This window comes from Homalodisca vitripennis, chromosome 4 (assembly GCF_021130785.1).
Source record: "Homalodisca vitripennis isolate AUS2020 chromosome 4, UT_GWSS_2.1, whole genome shotgun sequence".
Lineage (NCBI taxonomy): Eukaryota > Metazoa > Arthropoda > Insecta > Hemiptera > Cicadellidae > Homalodisca > Homalodisca vitripennis.
Window position 1 is genome coordinate 61926673 of NC_060210.1, and position 18900 is coordinate 61945572.

The 18900-nt window shown below is 32.6% G+C and overlaps 2 protein-coding genes across 3 annotated transcripts in view; one reads left to right on the plus strand and one right to left on the minus strand.

Moving 5' to 3' along the window:
* LOC124359370 (leucine-rich repeat serine/threonine-protein kinase 1) overlaps positions 1-18900 on the minus strand; it is a 182130-nt gene that overhangs the window by 71950 nt on the left and 91280 nt on the right. Inside the window, exons 10-17 of the mRNA XM_046812061.1 lie at positions 11546-11845; positions 7896-8075; positions 6649-6831; positions 5221-5366; positions 3981-4131; positions 2874-3050; positions 1851-1993; positions 1125-1325 (exon numbers count right to left, since the gene is read on the minus strand). Coding sequence (XP_046668017.1) covers positions 1125-1325; positions 1851-1993; positions 2874-3050; positions 3981-4131; positions 5221-5366; positions 6649-6831; positions 7896-8075; positions 11546-11845 — 1481 coding nt within the window. The remainder of the gene's footprint in view (positions 1-1124; positions 1326-1850; positions 1994-2873; positions 3051-3980; positions 4132-5220; positions 5367-6648; positions 6832-7895; positions 8076-11545; positions 11846-18900) is intronic.
* LOC124359372 lies at positions 12702-18464 on the plus strand. Of its 2 annotated transcripts, XM_046812065.1 has the most exons (3): positions 12702-12852; positions 14808-15176; positions 15690-18464. In XM_046812065.1, exon 3 carries the CDS (start codon positions 15715-15717, stop codon positions 18184-18186), a length of 2472 nt encoding a protein of 823 aa, XP_046668021.1. In that variant the 5' UTR covers positions 12702-12852; positions 14808-15176; positions 15690-15714; the 3' UTR covers positions 18187-18464. The 2 variants fall into 2 exon arrangements, with proteins under 2 accessions (XP_046668021.1, XP_046668020.1); XM_046812064.1 differs by lacking the exon at positions 14808-15176.

Sequence of the window (18900 nt, forward strand, 5' to 3'; positions counted from 1 at the left end):
AGGATTTCTTGTACAGTATATAGACATCTCTCAAGCAAAATGTTTTAACTTCTTTTAGAAATGTTTTGACATGGATGTTTTTCAGGTGCCAAGGCAGCATGTTATAGAGCCAGTTGTTTCATCTGCATGGCAAACCATGCTTGAATTCATATTGGAAGGAAAGTCGTATATATGTATGTGATTTATGTATATAGAAAATATCAAGAATCAAGAATGTTTATTGTTTTCCCACATTAAGCATTATCAATGTCACAGGATTGGCATGAGTAAGGATACATCATCTGTCACATTTCATTATAACTAGTTTCTTATAACTAGAATAAAATTTCCTTATAACTAGTTAAAAATTTTCTTATAACTAGTTTAAAATTACCTTATAACTAATTAAAAATTTCTTTAAAATTAGTTAAAAATTCAATATAATTAAACTCATTTAGGTACACCTCTTCAAATGAACTGAAAACGCTCTTATTTTCAGCTACTTAAAAAAACATTGTTATTGCACACTGTTTTCGCATCATGAGATAACTTATTGAAAAGGTTTGTACCAAAGTAGACAAAGCTATGTTGGGACTTGTTTAACCTAGTGTATTTCACATGAATTAGATTTGTAGATCTGGTATTATAAGAATGTACTAAATGTCTTAAACAAGGTAAGATTTTCTTTGATATGGCTATTCTAAGTTTAAGGCTCTGTAAAATATATATATACTAGGAATGTTAGTATGCCTAATTCTCTAAATAAAGGTCTACAAGAATCTCTTTCATTAATGATCATGAATAGAAAAGGGCCAATAATGGAACCTTGGACTCTCATCCAACCCCCTTGAAATTATCCTTTATTTCTTAGTAAAACTGACTGCTTCCTTTCAGAGAGGTACGAGGAAAGAAGTGAGAGAGCTGCACTGTTTAAGCCATATCTTTCCAGTTTACCCAAAAGAACGGAATGCTAAGGGCTAAGTTGAGTGCAGAGAGATGTGAGCAGTCGTGTGAACTTACCTGTTGTAGGTCATGTTGAGCCAAGTTAGGTTGACTGCCAGACAGGACAGAGTGTTGGGGATGGCTGTGAACTGGTTGTGGGCTAAGTTAAGTGCAGAGAGATGTGAGCAGTCATGTGAACTTACCTGTTGTAGGCCATGTTGAGCCGAGTTAGGTTGACTGCCAGACAGGACAGAGTGTTGGGGATGGCTGTGAACTGGTTGTGGGCTAAGTTGAGTGCAGAGAGATGTGAGCAGTCATGTGAATTGTCCTCATCGTTAGAGGAGATCTGCTCCATCACCTGAACACTTCGGCTCCATAGATTGTGCTGTGTGAGATCCAGCAACCTGCAAGATATAAACCATATCTGTATGTCTGATCTCAAATTAGTGTTTCATTAAAGCAAATACAAAATAAAAGGAGTAGTGCCAACAATCTCTATATAAAACTTGTGATAATTTGCTGAGAAGAGATTTAATCAATCAATAAATTTAGTTCTTTATTACTTTCACGGACAGTTTAAAAACAGAAAATCTGTTTTGAATTTAAATAAGTAAACTAATATAGAACGAACAGTCTCTAGTGATTTAAAAATTATCACTTTTAGAAATTTTAACACAAATGGCTGAAATTTTATTCCTTTCATCATTAAACTAACACAAAACAATTAGAGATTTAATAAGTATTTAATGTGAAAATCAAACTCTATTTGCCCTACAAACAGAAGGGACATCAATAAGTAAATTTCAAAACAGTGAACATTGCAGACATAATACACTCATTAAAAAACCTTGATAAAATGGGATTGACAAGAAGTTAAATCACAAAACGTTAAAATTTTTACAAACAAAAAAGTACCATTGAATACTTACTGAACATTCCTGTCCTTTGGACTGGGTTCGTGGTCAGGGGTCTGGGGGATCAAGATAGGGGGCAGATCTGACACTGCACTGAGCTGAGAGTCTACACTGCGAGACGACTCCATAGAACACACACTTGCCGTGTCACTCATATCCTGTCCAGAGTTACATTTATTAGAATCCACTGTTATAGTAAATATTAAGTCTTTAATGGATATAGGATAATGTGATAGTTTATAATTATTATGTAGATTAGTCCAAAATAGATTTATTTGTAACAATTAACTTTATTAATTTAGTTATTTTTGATCAATGTTATTTTTCTACAAATTGTCTGAAATTTTTAACAAACACAAATGTTTAAATCCCTGTCATTGACTATTACAGTCAAAATTGTTTTTCAAGTTTGGCTATGGTGGGTTTTAAAGGTAACAAGTATACAAAAAAACTTCCATAATTTTCTCACTAAAATGAAATAACACATTTCAAGAACAGGTATCTGCTCTCTCTGCCAAGTAAAAATTTTAAAACTTAAGACAGATGATTTTTTTAAATTAGCAAATCAAGAAACATGACTGTGCTGAACACACTACAGACAAAACATATCAATGAATTATTAATTATGTTTATCATTTTTTTTAGGATAAGTATATTTTCAATTATATTGACGAGTCACCTGTTCATTGTAGATCTTATCTACTACAATTATGTGATGTTATGTGACAATAAATTTCTGATTTCTGATAGGAGTCATGTCATACTCATACAACTAACATCCATTGATTGAATCAGAATAGTAAGAACAGAAAACAATAAAACCATAACAAATGTGGAACATAATATTCCCACACCAACCAATTACGGTTAACTACTAACTGCCGAAAACATTATGGGAAGTCTTTTCTGTAGTCTAAATGTATAACGACGAAATAGTGTGGATGGATGATCAATGGAATTGTAATTTTTTTAATTAAAAGATTAAGCTCATTGGGTAGGTAGCTCTAAATCTAATGTCAAACTTGTGTATAAACAGACCTCCTGCTGCAATGTGGGCAGATCCTTCAGTAGGTTGAAGGCAGCATTGAGCTCCTTGAGCTTAGGAGCCCTCCACATCTTGCAGGGCAGGGTGGGCAGCTTATTGTTGGACACATCAAGTGTGACTAGCCCTGGCAGTGAGAACACCTCATCGGGCAACACCTCTAGCCTGTTATACTGCAACAACAGGTATCAATCAGTCTCTTCAACTTGTGCAACAGAACAGCTTATTGTTGGACACATCAAGTGTGACTAGCCCTGGCAGTGAGAACACCTCATCGGGCAACACCTCTAGCCTGTTATACTGCAACAACAGGTATCAATCAGTCTCTTCAACTTGTGCAACAGAACAGCTTATTGTTGGACACATCAAGTGTGACTAGCCCTGGCAGTGAGAACACCTCATCGGGCAACACCTCTAGCCTGTTATACTGCAACAACAACAGGTATCAATCAGTCTCTTCAACTTGTGCAACAGAACAGCTTATTTACTTTAAATTGAATTTTAAAATTTTGATGCACTTTAACTATGGTCTTTGATCAGCATTTCTAATGGGAATATATCATATTTCTAAGTTTAAAAATGCCTACTTGTACTAAATATTACAATATACTGTGTGTTCCAAATTTTATGCACACTGAAGGAAACTTGGAAACTATAAGAGATACAGCAAAGATTAAATGGACAAAGTTGTGCGTAATTAAAAGACCATAAATCAATGTGGTGTAGTTAATTATTGGTTGCATTGTTCATTTGCTGCGCTCAAAAACTTGTTTTTGGTCAAAATCTTCCAAATTGTCACGGTTCTCTTATTAGTACATATAATTGAAAAGTTTTTATTTGGTAAAGATCAATATAATATCATACTATATATACAGTTTTTAATCAGTTATTTAAATGCTTTGAAAATTCTGTAATTTACTTTGGAGAACGGTTTCTTTTTGAAGTTATACAATTCATACAAGATAATGCATTGTTTCGACAATTTTTAGATCTAACAATAATGTCTGTCATGTTCTAGTAGATTATATTTAATATTGCTTCAATGTCAAAGTTATACACTGTTGTAATAGATGTCAACAGACCAATAATTTGTTAGCACTAACCTGCAGGTACAGTTCTTCTAGTAAAGGTGCTGAATACTGTTTGAGTGCATGCTTTAATCTCTTCTTGTTGCCTCTGTCTCCAGCATCCAACTGGGGAGAGTCCTTCTCACTTGGCAGCTTCTCTATTTTGTTGTGAGCGAGATTTAGGTGCCTGGCCAGAATAAAACTTTCATCATTTTCAGTAACATTTTATTTGAAAAAATGACAAATATAATAAATTTCAAAGATCCTTTAGACATGATTTTAATTTTTTTTATTTCTTACGAAATTCCACAATTAATCTGGAAAGATCCACCGCATTGGATATCATCGGATCACCAGTAGATAAATTACCAATCGTTAAAACTTGATTTTGCCGTGCTTTGTTTATAAAAAGCCATACATCGATCACCTAGTTAATAAATTATTGTGCTTTTGTTAATATTTTGATTACAATTTGTATTTTTTATGTTTATATTTCTGCAATGTCATGTTTGCTGTGTCAATGTGCGGGTGTCAGCTGCTAAACTTTTATTACAACTAGAGGTGGTTTGAAATGTTTCGAACATTTTAAGTTTAAAAGACAAAATGTTTTATAAGAGATATAAATATATGCCTATATTTTTGAAGATTAAAGGTATATATTCAGGAAGCCTATATGATAATCTATCAAATTAGAGTAGAGTGTAAAACAGACATTTTCCTTACAATACAGCTAATTTTCTTAATCTCTGCAAATCTCTTCAAAACAGACTGGTATTCTTAGATTATTTTTTATGTTATCAGACAGTCTTCAGGTTTAGAAATGGCAAAAACTCAGTAATGATTTTGTTTAAATCCTAATTAGGATAAAGAAGCTAACAAGATTTGAAATCCCAGAATCAGAAATCGATTTTTTTTATTCAATTGTGATGGATTTGTTCATCACTTAATCTACAATTTCATGAAGTAAGTAACTTTATATTTTAACAAATGTCTGTGAATTATGATTTACCCTTTGACAAATAATAAATGTGATGAGATTTGCTAACACTGTATAAATCTTAACATGTAATGCACAGCTTTGGAATCTATGAAGACGAGTATGATATTCCATGTCCTAACCATAACTATTTTGAGTCTAAAATTTGGTAACTCAACCTCAATTGGTAATTCAAAATATCCAAAATCGTCCTGATTACCAAAGGTCTGACATATGTTCAAAACATTCTGGCACATTTAAAGCTAAATTATTCATCTCAGATTCCATGACAGACTATACCTGAGGCTCTGCAGTTGGAACACTACAGAAGGCACCCAGGTTAGAGAGTTGTTGGACACGTCAAGTCTTGTAATGGCGTAGAGAACCAAGTCCTGGCTCCGAGGGTTTAATCGCAGCTTAGGATTAACATGGAGAGCTGCATCCACCTGAAAGATAGAGTACTGAACTTAAAAATTCTAAATAGCTTAACAACATTGCACATTCTGTTCTTTTCTTTTTTAACCCTGGAAGTGTCTATCAGATGATATACAAGGTTTTTCCATTCTGAAGTATTATAATCAACAGTGTATAATAAAACTTTGCTCAACTTGAATAAAAAAACTTTCCGAACAAAGAACAAAATTATTTGTTTACAAACAACCTCCACTGCATAGAGGTTAACAACAAATTCACACATGGGAAACCACACATATTTTAAACTACAAACAAGATAACAGAAAATAAAAGACCACTAAACATTAATAACAACTCATAGGTTTTTGATTGATGTATAACGTAAAGTTCTTTGACCGATACTAATGCTTGTGCCGTTAAAATAAGAATCAACACTTTTAGTGTTGATTGTAATTAGGAAGTGACGCGATCAATACCAAATGGGTCCGTTAATGTTTCCAGGATTAAGCCTTCTCAGCTCTAATATCCCTAACAATCAGGAATATTGCAATAAATTGCCACAATGACTAACAAACAGGTACACCAACCAATGTTTAGCCCAAAATTAGTAAAAAGACAATTGAAGAGTTTAAAAGTAGCTTCCAGTAATAGAACATGAAATGAATGCTTTTATTGTTTGTATCATAAACATGGGTATAGTTCGGAAGCCTACACTCTTCTCCTACTGGTAAATTTGGACTTCACCCTCAACAACACGGTTTAAACAGATATTCACAGTTTCACAGAGGTCTAACGTGATACTTACCTACAATACGTACATGGATGTGGCGATGCATCAGATATGATAAACTACACTTACTTAGATGAAAGAAGAATCACAAAACTATAGAAAAAGTTGTATTTTACACAATTTCCTGCATGATGCTACACTCTTACATTCTATTCAAGACATTTTAGGTTCATACAAAATTTTATAGCACAGTTTTTGAGTCAGATAAAACACTGCCCAGAAAACTATCTAAATATAAGGATGGTATTTATATAATTGACTGTACTTTATACTGTTAGATGAAGTAATCACTTAATTTGTTTAGAAAGTTGGAGAGAAGAATACGTAAATGATGGCTTTTGCTGGTGATTCAGTTGTGTAAGTTTGGGGGGGGGGGGATATTCAAAAGATACGACTAGTTGGATTCAAAAAGCATATAGAGTTGTAATAATGTATAAGTATTCAAATATTCTGTTGTGCAGAGGAAGTATGATAAACAATGTAAGGACAACCAATCAACCCTGAGGAACATGAAGAATACTCACAAGCCACTGGGGACGTATCTGGCTGAGTTGGCAGCGCTGGCAGTGCCAGTTGATCATCACAGGCGTGTTGGCAAACATGTTACTGTAGGTAAGACTCTGAAGGCCACTGAACTGTGTGCTGGCTGCTGGTACCTGCTCACTCATTGCCTTCTTGTTGATACGATTCTCAGGGTCTGGGTGAGCCTATCAACACAATAACAATTTAACTTGTAGATGAATGAATTATACTTGAAAGAATCAATACTTTGTCCTTTACTTTCCATACTATACGTAAATGATTTGAATTTAATTACATATGAATGAAAACCAATTCATCTAGATGATGCGATGTCATGTTTAAATCTTAACTCAACTGAAAACATAAAAATTAAAACTTTTATGGAACTGAATACATACATTCAACATTATGAAAATAATATTAACTTAAAAATTAATACTGTGGCTCTGTCCTGAGTACTCTTAACAATCCAGTACAAACCAGGGCCGCAGTCAACATGTTAAAGTAATGAAAACAATAGCTTATCTATTTGGCAATAATGGTGTTTCAATAGAACATAAATCAACAATAATGATTCATGATGTTATTCTTGAAGAAGTTAGTCACATTTTTTTATACTCCTTGATAAGGAATTTTGGAAGGTTTAGAATAATCAGATAGAGGCCATTATAATGGGAATGTATAAGCTGATTTTAAGTCTTTTCAAACCATATTTTATACAGTGTTTACTTTTTCTGAGCCACCCCATTGGTATCTCAAACACAACTAAATGTACAAGAAAGTACAAAGAGGAGATTACGCCTACTAATTTCCAATATCAGCAAACTTAAAAGCTTCTTCTGCAATACTTGGATATCAAACATTTTAAAATGTTTTAATTCTTGGAATTTTTGTAACTTACTTACTTAGGAGTTTATACAGAATACAACAGTTTTTAAGAACAGATATGTTTTGACACATTTAAGAACCATTGTGGGAGATACTTCAAACATGATAAAAAAGTGAATAGTATTACTAATTACTAAGGGGACTAATTACTACTACTTATTGTTTATAGGTTCAGTAATCAAACCTTAGTGTTATTAATAAATTGCCAACTTAAGCATAACAATTAGATACTAAGAAAATAATGACTACCAAAGCCAACAACCAAGTTAGGTATTATTGGTGCAGCTTTTTTTAACTTTTTTTTAAACATATAAAAACAGTTAAAATTAAAGGGATTATGATTCAGACTGTACTGACACACCTTGATGGAGAGCAGTTTGGCTGTAAGAATGTCATCCTTGTTCTTGACTACAACAGCAAGAGCGCGACAGTCATCATCCCTTGCCCCGTGCTTCAACAACAGATCGACGACGGCGATATCTCGGTTGAGGCAGGCCTCCTCTAGTGCTGACATCGCCTCCTCACTCTGCCCCAACTGTGGCTGCAATCATCAAATAATTTTCATCACTTGTCCGACCTCCAGACTTTAATGACTTTCACCAAAGGAAAATATGTACCTTCAACACCTGTGTAAAGAAATTTAAAAAAAAATATTTTGCATTTCTTTTATTATTACTAACTTGCTCTAAATTATTAGTAATTTTTGTATTTAAAAATTAGTAATCTTGCAGAAAAACAAGATCCAATGTCTTTTGTGAAAACACTCAATGTTTCAATACAACGGAGTTAATTATACCTACACAATTTGGATTCTAACAAATGCCAATGTACACAGATCGGTGAAAGTATTGAAAATGTGCACAAATCAGTGAAAGTATTTTAAGTATAACTATTCTAGACGTAAAATCAAATTTACAGAATCATACATAAATGGAACAAACCTAGCAGGTAACTAGAAGTCCAATAACATCTTTACTGTCAGTAAACAATTAACCAGTTCTAAAAACAGACTATACTATGACAAGTCAACAAAGGCCGCTAGTAAATTAACTGACTGATCAATCACAGGTACAGTCTGGCAGCTCCTCAAAACAACAGAAGAAATCACTTCACTAAAATAATAAAAATGTAATATTTATTGTAATTTTTAATTGCTACACTGATTTATAATTGAAATGTGATTTTTAATAAGTATAAGTATGAAGCTATTACAAATATCTTTACATTGACATAAACTTTGTCAAATACACAAGGTTAAACACATGCTAGACTTCAGGTCAACATGGGAGGATTTGTGCCTAATAGTGGACCACACCCTGGCCTCAAGAGCAACCCTTGTATTCAGTTTTGAAGTACAGCAAATCTCCACCCTTACCTTAACACATTTGAAAATTATAAGTGATACAGACTGACAAATACACAAGAACAGAAATCTGCTTTTTTCATTAACTGGCCAAGGAGATTTTTCTTATTGCTCAGCCAACTTTGTCTTTGAAATCTGCACTACACTTCTGAGTAATGTATATTTTATAAAATTTAAATGTACACAAATGCCTCTTTGGTGAAAATCTTATTTATATATAAGATTTCCTTGTAGATCTTCTGCACACAAGTATACACAAACCAAGTTCACTTTTTCTACAAAACTCTACAAATAAATACAAAACTGAATCATCCAATGACAAACATCTATTAACATTTAGGAGGAAGAAGTTACGCTTTCTGTTATGAAAGCACTATTCTGGGCATATGAAACACTCATATGAGTATATACCAGTGAGTATAATGTATGAGTATATACCAGTAACTATAATGTAAAGTATTAATTTGCATATTATAGAAATATTCCAAATTTCAAGACACTAGGTGAAGATTCATAAGATTAGTTTAAAGGCAACAAAATATTAAATTTGTACTTATCAGAAAAAAAGTGAGTTAATAGAAACTTTTTTACTACCATACACGAGAAAATCCCTCTGCCCACCAAATATTCCATCAGTAATCCCAATCAACACAAAGCAGAACACAGTAAAAAAAACCTTTAACCATTTAGCTTACTAAAGATAACATTGCAAGTTAAGCTAAAATATTCCAGCCTTGTATTTAACTTACGGTACCAATCTTAACAAAGTAATTCATAACATGTGTTAATAAATAATTAAAAATCATTCGATTCATCTCTACATTGGACTCTGTTTACCAATTTATTTAGTTTTTTTTTTTTTAATATGGTTAACCATAAAAGCAATGTAACCAGAAACTGTTGATTGACAGAAATTGAGACACTCTATGAACTGATCTCAACCATTTTCAACACAGATTTAGAGGTAACAGATGTTAAATTTGCCCCCAAATTTCAACACTTTAGGTCGGTTCCCTCTACAGTTACTGTGCATATAAACAAACACAAATCAAATTTCGTTATCAACAATTGGCAGGAGAGGCTCATCTAACAAATTCAGATCACACCAAAATTGTCATAACTGCCATCTAAGAACATTTTTATTGGTAGGCCTTGTACAAAAATATGAAAATTTATCAAGTATGAAATGTTTATTAACCCTTTTAGTGCTAAGAGGTCTGGCGCATTACCATACCCAAGAGTGCTAAGCATTTTAATGCATAAATGCAGAGTTTTAGTAAATTCCTTACTATTTCCTTATTTGAGGTCATATCTTGTTACTTTCTTTTATATTGAAGATAGATAACCAATAAACAGAAATAAATACAAAGAAATTCATTTATACATAATTGGAATGATATAAAAAAATTAAAATTTAAAATGTTAATTTTTTTATAATTTTTTTCACTTTGGTATACAATTTTAGTATGTAAACAATTTTACATTATTTTTCTGATGCTACCATCGGAAAGAGCAACTAAAACTAAACAAATTCCATATATTTTATTTTATTTTATTTTTACACAACAAATAAGACTGAGATGGTTCATAGTCTTTGTTTTCGTCAGAATCGTCAATTTCACTTGAAGACAATTTGTGAATATCTTCATCAGATGTTGGGATTTCATCACTTTCCACATCATTCTGCTCATAGAAACCAAATCGTTCACTTATAAATAAAGAATCACTGATAATTCTGTTACTTTCATCGTCCAGAACATTTTCAACAACATTCCGTAATAACTCATTATCACCTGTAATGTTCTTATTAGACATAGTTTGTAGCTTAGTAAAATATAATACACACGGAAAACACAAATGAAAAATGAAGTAATGCAATGATTTGGAATACTAATGAAGCAGTATTTCACAATTATAACACAATTTAATGGATAAAATAAGATAAAACAGAGTAAAAAAAGCACAGTATCAGTTCGCTAGCAACGTAAACATCCAAACTGACCTTTTTATTTCATGTCAAAGACGTATAAACAGCTGGTCGTTGGCAATCAAATATACAAATATCGTTACTCTATGGCTTTTGGATGAACTGTCATCGTTTGCAGCCAGTAAATTGCATAAACTGAACCAATATATATATATAAAAATACGGTGCGTCTACAACGTAGACGCTGTAGCACTAAAAGGGTTAAACTGTATTTTTTGATCAGTTAAATATTGGTTCCAGTCTATTTCTACTCAGCCTGCAAGTATGATTGTCAAATTCTATTGTCATTGCTTGACAATATAAATAAGATTTAATTATGTCACTTTTATTTCAGATGTAACAATTATAAGAATAACATCTATAATTCTTACATCTTACACCTTATCTAAATGTAAGTTAACTTAAGATGTTTCACATTCTGGATGATAAATTCATTTACAATCGATCTATCATCCAGTTTTTATATGTGTGCAATCGGAGCAAGATGTTTTCGACATGTTTCAAAATAAAATAAACTTACATTTAAATCATTCAAAAATTATTATGTATTTGTAATGCTTGTAAAACCTCAAATACTTTACTACAGTTTTAAATTTAACTAAACTAATTTTCTGATTTTCATAGACGAATAAGTAGAAATGTGTGACAAGTAACCACAGACCTGTTCGCCAGAGGCCCGCTGAGTAAGCAGGTTGGGGTTGGTCCCTGCAGCAAGCAGGCCATTGACTATGTCTCCATGCCGACCCCGAACTGCGATGTGCAATGCAGTCTCCGTGTGGTTATTACAATACGCATCTAATTCCCAAGGACACAGCAGTCGCTCCGTGGCATCTCCTACTGGACGGGATCCCAGGTTTAGGCGAGACATGATGCCCAGTATACCATCCGAAATGCGACGTCCTCTTGTGGGGCTCAGCACGTCTCCTTCTGCCTCCCCCTCACATTCCGACGTAGATTGCTCCTGCAGCACAATTGACACTATGTTTATTTGTAAAAAGACTTTCAAGCAAATGTATGATTCAGAGTCAAGTCAACTCACTGTGGCTGATGCTGAATAGCACTACTCAGATTATACTCTTAAAAGACTGACAGTCTTACACAGTACACAGCCTTGTAGTGAGTGTTCTTAAAAAATGTTCAACTCCAAATCTTTATTTATAAAAATTACAAAGATATTTACACTTTAATACTCGAGTCTAGCACTACTAAAGCTATTGGCATCGAAAAAACTTGGACTACTCCAATCCTTATCCTTCATGAACTAGACCCAACCAAATTATCACCCTACTATTGTACCTCAAAATTCGCAATATAGTGTTCCCCTCCTAAATATAGATAGGATTGAGCACTATCAAGTTTTGCTACACAGTAGTTTAAATTATACTTGCAGATGTAAACCAGTAAGAAGTAAATCCTTTTGGAGCTCCACTAGAATCTAAGTTTTAAAAATAACTTGCCTTTATCCCAATGTACTCAAACCACAAAGAAAGAAAGTCCATTCGGGATAATAAAGTTGCTTCCAACACAACTGAATCTACTGACGAAATGCAACATCTAGTTATTGAAACTGCTTTGCTTCTGAGTTAATCCTCTTCAATCAAAATCTAACAAAGTCTGGAATTCAAATTCACCAACACAAGTTTTATTCAATAGTGAAAAAAATAGAACTTTTTGAATAAATATTTAGTAACTTTTTTTGAATTCGAACTATTATTGGGAAAGTCCAGATAAATATGCATGTACTTTATATTGAATACAAATCAAGGTTTAAAAATCTAGCACTTTACTGACTAATATTACAAACAGCTGTTGCATAAAATTAGATAGTCTAATGTCATTTAATTTGTTTATAAATATTTAAATTTTATAACCAAAAACCCCTAAAAGTCTATTAGCTTGTTTTCCAAATTTTTTTACATAAACAATGTTATTTCCCAGAAAATATATTAACTCCTGAAGTTCATTTTTGTAAGTATAACAATAATTTTTTACCACTGATGTATTAAACAGTTTTCAAAATATCATACAATATTTACATGATTTTATTACTTGTTACCATTCACATTCTCCCCATCATATTTTAATACTGCACTGAACCTTAGGGATAATAAGTCCAATTTTAAGGATAGGAAATGTATTAAGGAATACCGCCTGACTTGGGTGACACAAGTTCAAATCCTGGTTTGAGTATGGCATTTTAGCATGCTAACAAAAAATCAACTGAGACTAGTCTTATGTAATGTTGTGAATGATTATGGGCTAAAGCTTTAGACTGTCATAAGATATATTGTTGCTACTTCTTGTGCAGGTCCATTTAAACAATCCAAGGGAGCATTGTCTACCAAATATTTGGTTGGTCTCAGACCAATGATTGGATTAGACATTTTATGAGCAACAGTGTTCTTTTCATATAGTTTAAATTTCTCAAATAACAAAACTCCCACACTTTATTTTTGCCAACACACATCTTCCAGTTAGAACAATACCAGCATGTAATTGCATGTAAATTTTGTCTCTTTGCATGCAATTGGATGCAACTGCTCAAATATTTACACTACAATCACTTGTAATATTAATGAATATTAATTTTAAAATTAAGTTCATATTAATGAGGATCAGTACAATACATGAGTATTCGCTAGTGATTTTTTATTATTACATTAATAACCAAATATTGTCAAAAGAACTGAGATTTCTTTTTAATTTTGTATTTTTCTCTAGTAATGTCAAATCAACATTTTACCTTTAGCAATGAAAAGAAATTATCTTTAATAATATAATAAACATGATTATGAGTCTTAACACATATAATATTCTGAAAATTGTACAATCAGATCACACTGACTATTTTAAGTAATCAAATCATCTGTAAAACGCTCTAATACAGAGTATAGAATGCTTACTATATGTACAACTGTTTCATATTTTAGAGATTGTTTGTTTTCAATTTCATGTTTAGTTACTATTTAGTACCTTGCATTCATGGATTTTTTTAAATCTCGATTTTTTGACACTATTCAGAATAAAACCTTATTTTTAACTTTAAACATTTTTTCTAAAATGTTACTGACACTTTTCATATTTATTGTTTTTATTAATAATCAAAGCTAATATATTTGTTTAGCTAGTTTATGTTAATTTAGATATGTATTCATGATTTAAAGATATTGATCTAACTTTTTTAGAAAAACGCTAGACATATCATGAGAAAAACAAATAAACTGTTGAAATGTTGTAGATGGAGCTTATATTGGTACTGATAACTTACTTACATTAAAACATAAAACCAATATTTAACACTTTTATTATTTTGTGAGGCCTTTCGATATCAAGGATATCTTCTTCAGACACATCACAAAAGTGATTGTGTCTGAAGAAGATATCCTTGATATCGAAAGGCCTCACAAAATAATAAAAGTGTTAAATATTGGTTTTATGTTTTAATGTAAGTAAAATAAACTGTTAATGGACTAAATGCTTCCTTTTTAGAATACTCCCTTTCCAAGTGGTGTTGCGCTATATTCTATAAAACACAAACACAAATTGTTGGTCCAATCAAGTTCATTTCTAATTTAACTGCTGAGCAATATGCCGAGCCGAGTGCCTCAAGCACTACTCTCGTGTTTACACATTCCAACGTGTCATACCCTCACTGCTACATTCGTGTTGAAAAGTTTTTAGACACAGCTTGTTATTGTTTATGTATTCCTGCCTACGGAGGAGCCATTGACTGCTTTTGTGGCTATTTTCAGTACTACGATGACTGAAGGGTTGTTTGACAAGTGGTGGATCAGCCTAACTTATAAGTTTGGTACTATGTTAAGAGCACATGTTTACCAAAATATTACCTGGTGTCTAACCTTAATTTATTGGTGCCGTGTGTGTTTCGATGTGTGACGGTTTTTATGGTTTGTTTATTTTAGATTGTGAAGTAATTATGGCTGATAAGACACAATAACAGCAATACGCCAATGAGACTCACAATGAGGAATCTCCCAAAATACATACCTGCAATTGAGAAGAAAGCAGGACCATGAAGACACTGCATATGTACTTTGCAAGTTCACACAAAGGCGAAAAAAGAAATAATAAGAAACAGGATACATGTGTGAGGAGTGCAGAGTTGAATTGCGCATGACATCATGTTATAACGATTTCCACAAGCTTAAAAACTATTAAAAAAGTATAAGTTACAGTGACTGTACATAGTGTAAATAAACAATAACTTGTTCTAGGATATAAATAAACAATACAACTGTACTCCAGTTACCTAGCTTTAGCGTAAGCATTTGGTAAGTCTATTTACGGTTTATTATTTACTGTATTTTATTAGTAATTAATGTACATGTACACTAGTTATTTTTTTATAAACTACTGAATGTTACAACAGTATAATATAACCAGTTATTTTTATTAAAATTTAGGTAAAGAACTCGTATTTTATTATAAGTATATGCAGTTGTTGAAACAGCGTGCTGACATCCACGATCTAACCTTGAATGTTTCACACTCGTCATGCTGCGACTCTCCAACTCAGCCGCGGTATTGGCTCGGTGCCACAATATGTGTTAACATGTCTACAACTATTACGAGGTTAAAAATTATATACTTAAGTCATTGTTTCCTACCATGGGTGATTGTAAATTTATTAATTAAATCTTGAATGTGTTGGTTTGAAGTGTCACCCATTAATAAAATCCAATTTACTTTAAGTTTTGTGATTCATGTTATATTCTTATGGTTAACTCAATCAATATTCAGTATTTAACTAGGTAACAAATAAAACTTTCATTCCATTGTTTCAGTATTGGATATCCACTAAACTAGACAATGATCAAAAAGAGATCTAAAAAGATTCTGTTCTCTAAAACACAGTCAAAAACACCCCCAAAACTCATGGAAGAAGAATTTTATTCAGAAAGTGTAACAACTGAACCTAATCTGCAAAAAATGAGAAGGCCTAGCAAAAACCCTGTGAGTAAACGAAAAGACAAATTCAGAAAACAATATGAATATTCTGAGTTTGAAGATCCTTACGATGAGTACACTGATGGATATGACCGGTATCAGAACAACATGTTGTCCGAGGGATATGAAGATTACACAACAGAGGATTCATACAGGTACAGACACAGACCAGGACACAGTAGAATGTACATGACTGAGACTGTCACAGAGGATTATGATTCAGATGACAGGTGGAAATCAGAAAGAGAAGTGAGAGATGTGGACAACTGGAGAGAGATGACGGAGCCATACATGTCAGATCTTGCTTCTGAGGATAGTTACCAAGAACAGCATCTGAGAGGAAGAAAGGAGCGCAGTTACGACCACAAAAGAAGAAAAGATTTTGCAGATTCAACAGAAAATGAAACAAGTCTGTACGGAGGAGAGTATAATGTCTTTGTTGCCGATGAACCAGTAGGTCATCAGGTTTTTAGATATAAAAGAGAATCATTACACCGAGCAAAACATACTGAAAGTTCTGATACAAGTGATTCTGAATCAGTTACAGAGAAAGATGTGACTGAGTCTACAACAACAAATAATAAAAAGTACACAGTTTACGCAGCAGATGTGGGACACTCTGCTCATGGGGCCTTTCAAAGGGAACAGACTAAAAAGAAAGTCCTGTCGACTAGCAAGTATGAAAATGGGGATCCACCTAAAGCAATTGGACAGGAAACAATGACAAGGGAGCTACACAAAATACAATCTGAAATCGTTTACTTGCCAGTCTTAATGCTAGACAAAACTGCTAAATCAAAGCTCATATCCTCTGGATCCATCATAAAGCAAACTGGTGAACAGCCAGAAAAACCTCTTGAGTCAAAGATGCAAGTTTATGTTGCCCAAGATATGGAACAGAACAACATTTTTGTACAAGCACAACACCCCTCCATTCAAGATCCAGAAATAGTTCAAAACATAACAGTTTATAGTGCTGATCAGGAAGAGTCATCTCCAATGAAGCCAAGGCTTTCTAAAATGTCCTTAAGGCCTGTGAGTAAGGAAAGTCTAGTTCATCGGCAAAAGTCAAAAGTAATGAAGCCACAGCGTTCAATGTCCTTGAGGCCTAGGAAATACATACGGAAAGGTGATCTGGATCATAACCCCTACCCAGTCCAGAAATCTTACATCAATATGTTGTCACGATTGAAGTCTAAAGAAAAATCCAACAAAAAAGCTTCAGGAATTAATTTTAAACGTTCACTCTCCAGGTTGTCTCAAAAACTGGATTTGAGTAAAACTGATCAAACAAATGTAAAAACTCAAGAAAATACCAATCAAAGCAAACACACAAAAAATACTAATGACAGCTCAGGACCTGAAGAACCACATGTAACACAAAAAATACATACTTTAAAAAGCTCATCATGTACAAATTTTCGTCCCTCACATACAAATATTCATACATCTACATATCTAAACTCTTCACCTATGAATTTGTACACTACAACACAACAAGATCAGAATGTGGATATTTTAGCATCTAGACAATCAGCTACAAAAAGCAGTTTTGCAGTACCTACTCAATCCACGAAAGTTAATAAAAGATCCAGGGTTATGTCGAAGGATATAAAGAAGGAAGAAGACATAAGAAAATCTTTAAAGCCATCAGATACTGTTATGCAACCAGTAACTAGAGATCCTTTCATAGAGGAACTCAAACCTCAACCAACACCTGTTATTGATCAACAATGCCAAATCAGAGAAGTAAAAAATCATAAACTAAACAAAAATAGTGAATTAAAACTTCAACCACATAAAGTACTTTCCAGAAAGGCTTCAGGACTTCTGAAAAAATCTGAGTCAAAACAGCTACAGAAAGTGCTTTCCAGAAAAAGTTCAGGACTTCTAAGGAAATCTGAGTCAAAAGAAACAAATACACATCCCAAAGAAAAAAAATCAACGATATCAAGAATCTTTGGTAGAAAACAAAAAAATAAAGAAATAAATAATGAATTTTTAGAATTTACCAATGAAGACTTACCAGAAAACTATCATTCAGAAGCAGTAGTATCAAATAGTGTGGCTAATCAACCTCAACAAAGAAAACTTAAAAGAAAACATACTACAGAAAAACGACCAAAAATAATACCAAAACATGAACCATCACAGCACTTCATTGATAACACTGATATTTCTAAAATTTCAAAACAAATGTGGGGCGTCAACCAAAACTTTCTCATTTTGCTTTTCCAGACGGCTCAATTTTTCTTGGGTCTATCCATCCATGAAAAACTAATGGATGTAATTGCAGCTTTTAAAAGTAATGATCAGATTTCGGCCCCATACTAACAATTAATTTGTTTATGTACAAAATGTGGATATTTAGATTTTTCACTCTATTATTTAACTCACACTACTGTACATTATCTTTCAAACAATAGAAGTACTGTAATGTACTAACTTGTGTGATTTTTCATAACAATTATGAAATAAACATTTTAAATTCAAATTATTATAAGTTATTTTAATAGTTGGTGGAATCTCTACTTTTTGGAATTTATCCATGCACAAACAATGTAATGTATTCTAGATTAAATATGATAAATATATAACTTTTTAATTGATTATTTTTACTGGAGTATTGTTCCCATTGTTACAATATTATAGTATGTGTCTTTTAACTCAATATTTAGAGACTATACAAAACCATATATAAAATGATGATTTCATTCAGATCTTCAGTTATTTATATCTTAATATTTTTATAACTTCCTATCTTACTAAGAGTAAAAGGATGAAAGCAAGTATTATTTAGTTGACTGATAAAAAAAGCATGGATACGTTATTCAAAATCAGTGGTTCCCAACTGGTGGTTCGTGGCCCCCTCTGTGAAAGGTTAGATACATAACTTAATTTTAAAGTGTTCTTTGAGATTAAGGATTTCAACTACATAGACAGTCAATGCATTTAGTGAACAGCATGTGACCACTTAAGAAAATCTACTATGATATATATTAGTTCTTGTTTTGTCACATAAATTTGCAAACATGTTGAACCAAACAA

Coding starts and splice junctions, on each gene's coding strand:
- LOC124359372 (XM_046812065.1), top strand. CDS start 15,715: ATGATCAAAAAGAGATCTAAAAAGATTCTGTTCTCTAAAACACAGTCA.